This window comes from Bison bison, unplaced genomic scaffold, assembly GCF_000754665.1.
Source record: "Bison bison bison isolate TAMUID 2011002044 unplaced genomic scaffold, Bison_UMD1.0 scf7180017864452, whole genome shotgun sequence".
Taxonomy (NCBI): domain Eukaryota; kingdom Metazoa; phylum Chordata; class Mammalia; order Artiodactyla; family Bovidae; genus Bison; species Bison bison.
In genome coordinates, this window is record NW_011495014.1 from 6,939,711 (window position 1) to 6,942,394 (window position 2,684).

General features: G+C 36.8%; 1 protein-coding gene across 1 annotated transcript in view; it reads left to right on the top strand.

Annotated features, from left to right (window-relative positions):
- KCNH7 (potassium voltage-gated channel, subfamily H (eag-related), member 7) overlaps window positions 1-2,375 on the top strand; it is a 532,838-nt gene extending 530,463 nt beyond the window's left edge. Inside the window, exon 16 of the mRNA XM_010858960.1 lies at window positions 2,106-2,375. Coding sequence (XP_010857262.1) covers window positions 2,106-2,375 — 270 coding nt within the window. The remainder of the gene's footprint in view (window positions 1-2,105) is intronic.
- The last annotated feature ends 309 nt before the right edge of the window (window positions 2,376-2,684 follow it).

Consider the following 2,684-nt stretch of genomic DNA (forward strand, 5'->3'; position numbering starts at 1 on the left):
TCCACACTGTTCTCCGTAGTGGCTGTACTAGTTTGCATTCCCACCAACAGTGTAAGAGGGTTCCCTTTTCTCCACACCCTCTCCAGCATTTATTGCTTGTAAACTTTTGGATCGCAGCCATTCTGACCGGCATGAAATGGTACCTCATAGTGGTTTTGATTTGCATTTCTCTGATAATGAGTGATGTTGAGCATCTTTTCATGTGTTTGTTAGCCATCTGTATGTCTTCTTTGAAGAAATGTCTATTTAGTTCTTTGGCTCATTTTTTGATTGGGTCATTATTTTTCTGGAATTGAGCTGTAGGAGTTGCTTGTATATTTTTGAGGTTAGTTGTTTGTCAGTTGCTTCATTTGCTATTATTTTCTCCCATTCTGAAGGCTGTCCTTTCACCTTGTTTATAGTTTCCTTTGTTGTGCAGAAGCTTTTAAGTTTAATTAAGTCCCATTTTTGCTTTTATTTCCAATATTCTGGGAGGTGGGTCATAGAGGATCCTGCTGTGATGCATGTCGGAGAGTGTTTTGCCTATGTTCTCCTCTAGGAGTTTTATAGTTTCTGGTCTTATGTTTAGATCGTTAATCCATTTTGAGTTTATTTTTGTGTATGGTGTTAGAAAGTGTTCTAGTTTCATTCTTTTACAAGTGGTTGACCAGATTTCCCAGCACCACTTGTTAAAGAGATTGTCTTTAATCCATTGTATATTCTTGCCTCCTTTGTCAAAGATAAGGTGTCCATATGTGCATGGATTTATCTCTGGGCTTTCTATTTTGTTCCATTGATCTATATTTCTGTCTTTGGTATAGGAGGGAGGAGGGAGGAGGATTCAGGATGGGGAACACATGTATACCTGTGGCGGATTCATTTTGATATATGGCAAAACCAATACAATACTGTAAAGTTAAAAAAATAAAATTAAATTAAAAAAAACAAGCTTTCCTCAATCCCACCTCTTCTCCCCAATTCTTTTGCTCATTTAAAGCTTGAGAACGATGGACCTAGAAGAGTGATCTTAAAACACTAGTGTTTTGTTTTTTTTTTTTAAGAAAAAGCTTTTTTCAAGAGTTAATAATCTACTTAAGTTTATAAATGGTAGATCACTGAAAACTAAAGACTACCCCTGGGTCCAAAAAAACGTTTAGATAAAGGTTTGTAATTTGCTCTAGAGACACTCTTGAACAGGATCTGGGGAAGGAAGGAGCAAGAACTATGGCCAGACAAGACCTGAGACCAGGAGTAATCAGATAATAATCACATCTGTGCCCACCCATCACTAAGGCGCTCTAAAAGTTTCTTACCTTGATGATGGTAGGAGAAATGTTAGTGTCCTTTATTTTCCCTCTGAAGTCCTGTGAGGAAGCCCTCTGATTTTGTTAATGTGAAAAGTGTAATTCCTTTGGAATTCCATTTTGGGAATCCTTCTTAATCACTTAAATACTGTGGCCAGACTGGACTTAAGAACAGCAATTTAAATAAGAATTTACAGAACAATCTTGCAAAAACTTTTTTAGAAGTTTGGGGATTGAGTGGAAAATGCTCTGGGGAATGAAACTATTTTAATAGCACAGAGTAATGTGCCTGAAGGAAAATAATGCACTCTCTCTGAAGTATGAAGGTAGACATTGATTTGTCTCTAACTGGTTTTGAATGACTGGGAAACATGTGAAATCATGCACCTTGTTTTTTGTTTTCAGTGGATTTACATGACACTTTCTGCCAAGGGATGGTTGATTTTCCTTCCTTTTTCTTTCTCTGTGTTTTCCAAATGTACTCACCAAATGACCCACCTTTCTGATCCCAGTTACATTGGGAATTTTGAGTTAAAACTCACCTGGAAAACTCAGTGTGAAATATTGTGTTTAAAATAATAATAATAATCTGATATGGCTTCAGAGTAAAATTAAAGATCTTGGAATGGCTGGGGAAGATTATCTAAACTGACGTCTGACCTCCAATGTCTTGACCCACCTTTGAGAGGGAAAGATTGGTTAAGACCACTAATCAAATACAGATTTATGGGAGAAGTAAGCATGTTTAGATTTCATGGTGTCATTTAGAAATATGTCCAAATGAATTATAAAAATATGTTTTCTTCTCTTTTCTTTCATCAGTGTCCTGAATTTCTAGACCTTGAAAAGTCTAAACTTAAATCCAAAGAATCCCTCTCAAGTGGAGTGCATCTGAACACCGCTTCAGAAGACAACTTGACTTCACTTTTAAAACAAGACAGTGATCTCTCTTTAGAGCTTCACCCCGCAAGGCAAAGGAAAACTTGCCCTCATCCAATTAGGCATCCCTCTTTGACAGATTCATCCCTAAGCACTGTAGGAGTCTTGGGTCTTCATAGGCATGTTTCTGATCCTGGTCTTCCGGGGAAATAATCATTTTGTACTGTTTATTCCACATACAATGTAAGTGCTTTTAATGGCTGTTTTCCTTTTTGTATTTAAATCCTCTCTACTTGACTCAGGGGCTCACAAGGTACCATTATATGCAAAAGTACTGTATATTTTCCTAAATTGACGCTTGTAAGGTAAAATTGAGCAGTTAGGATGTAAATATATGTTTGAACTCTTCTGTTCCAAATGTTAAAACTGCCAGCATCTCAAGGCACCTTACTTTTATTTTTATTTTTTGAATCATGTGCATGTTAGGAAACTCCAATTTCTCTTGCATGGAGACTCCTATTT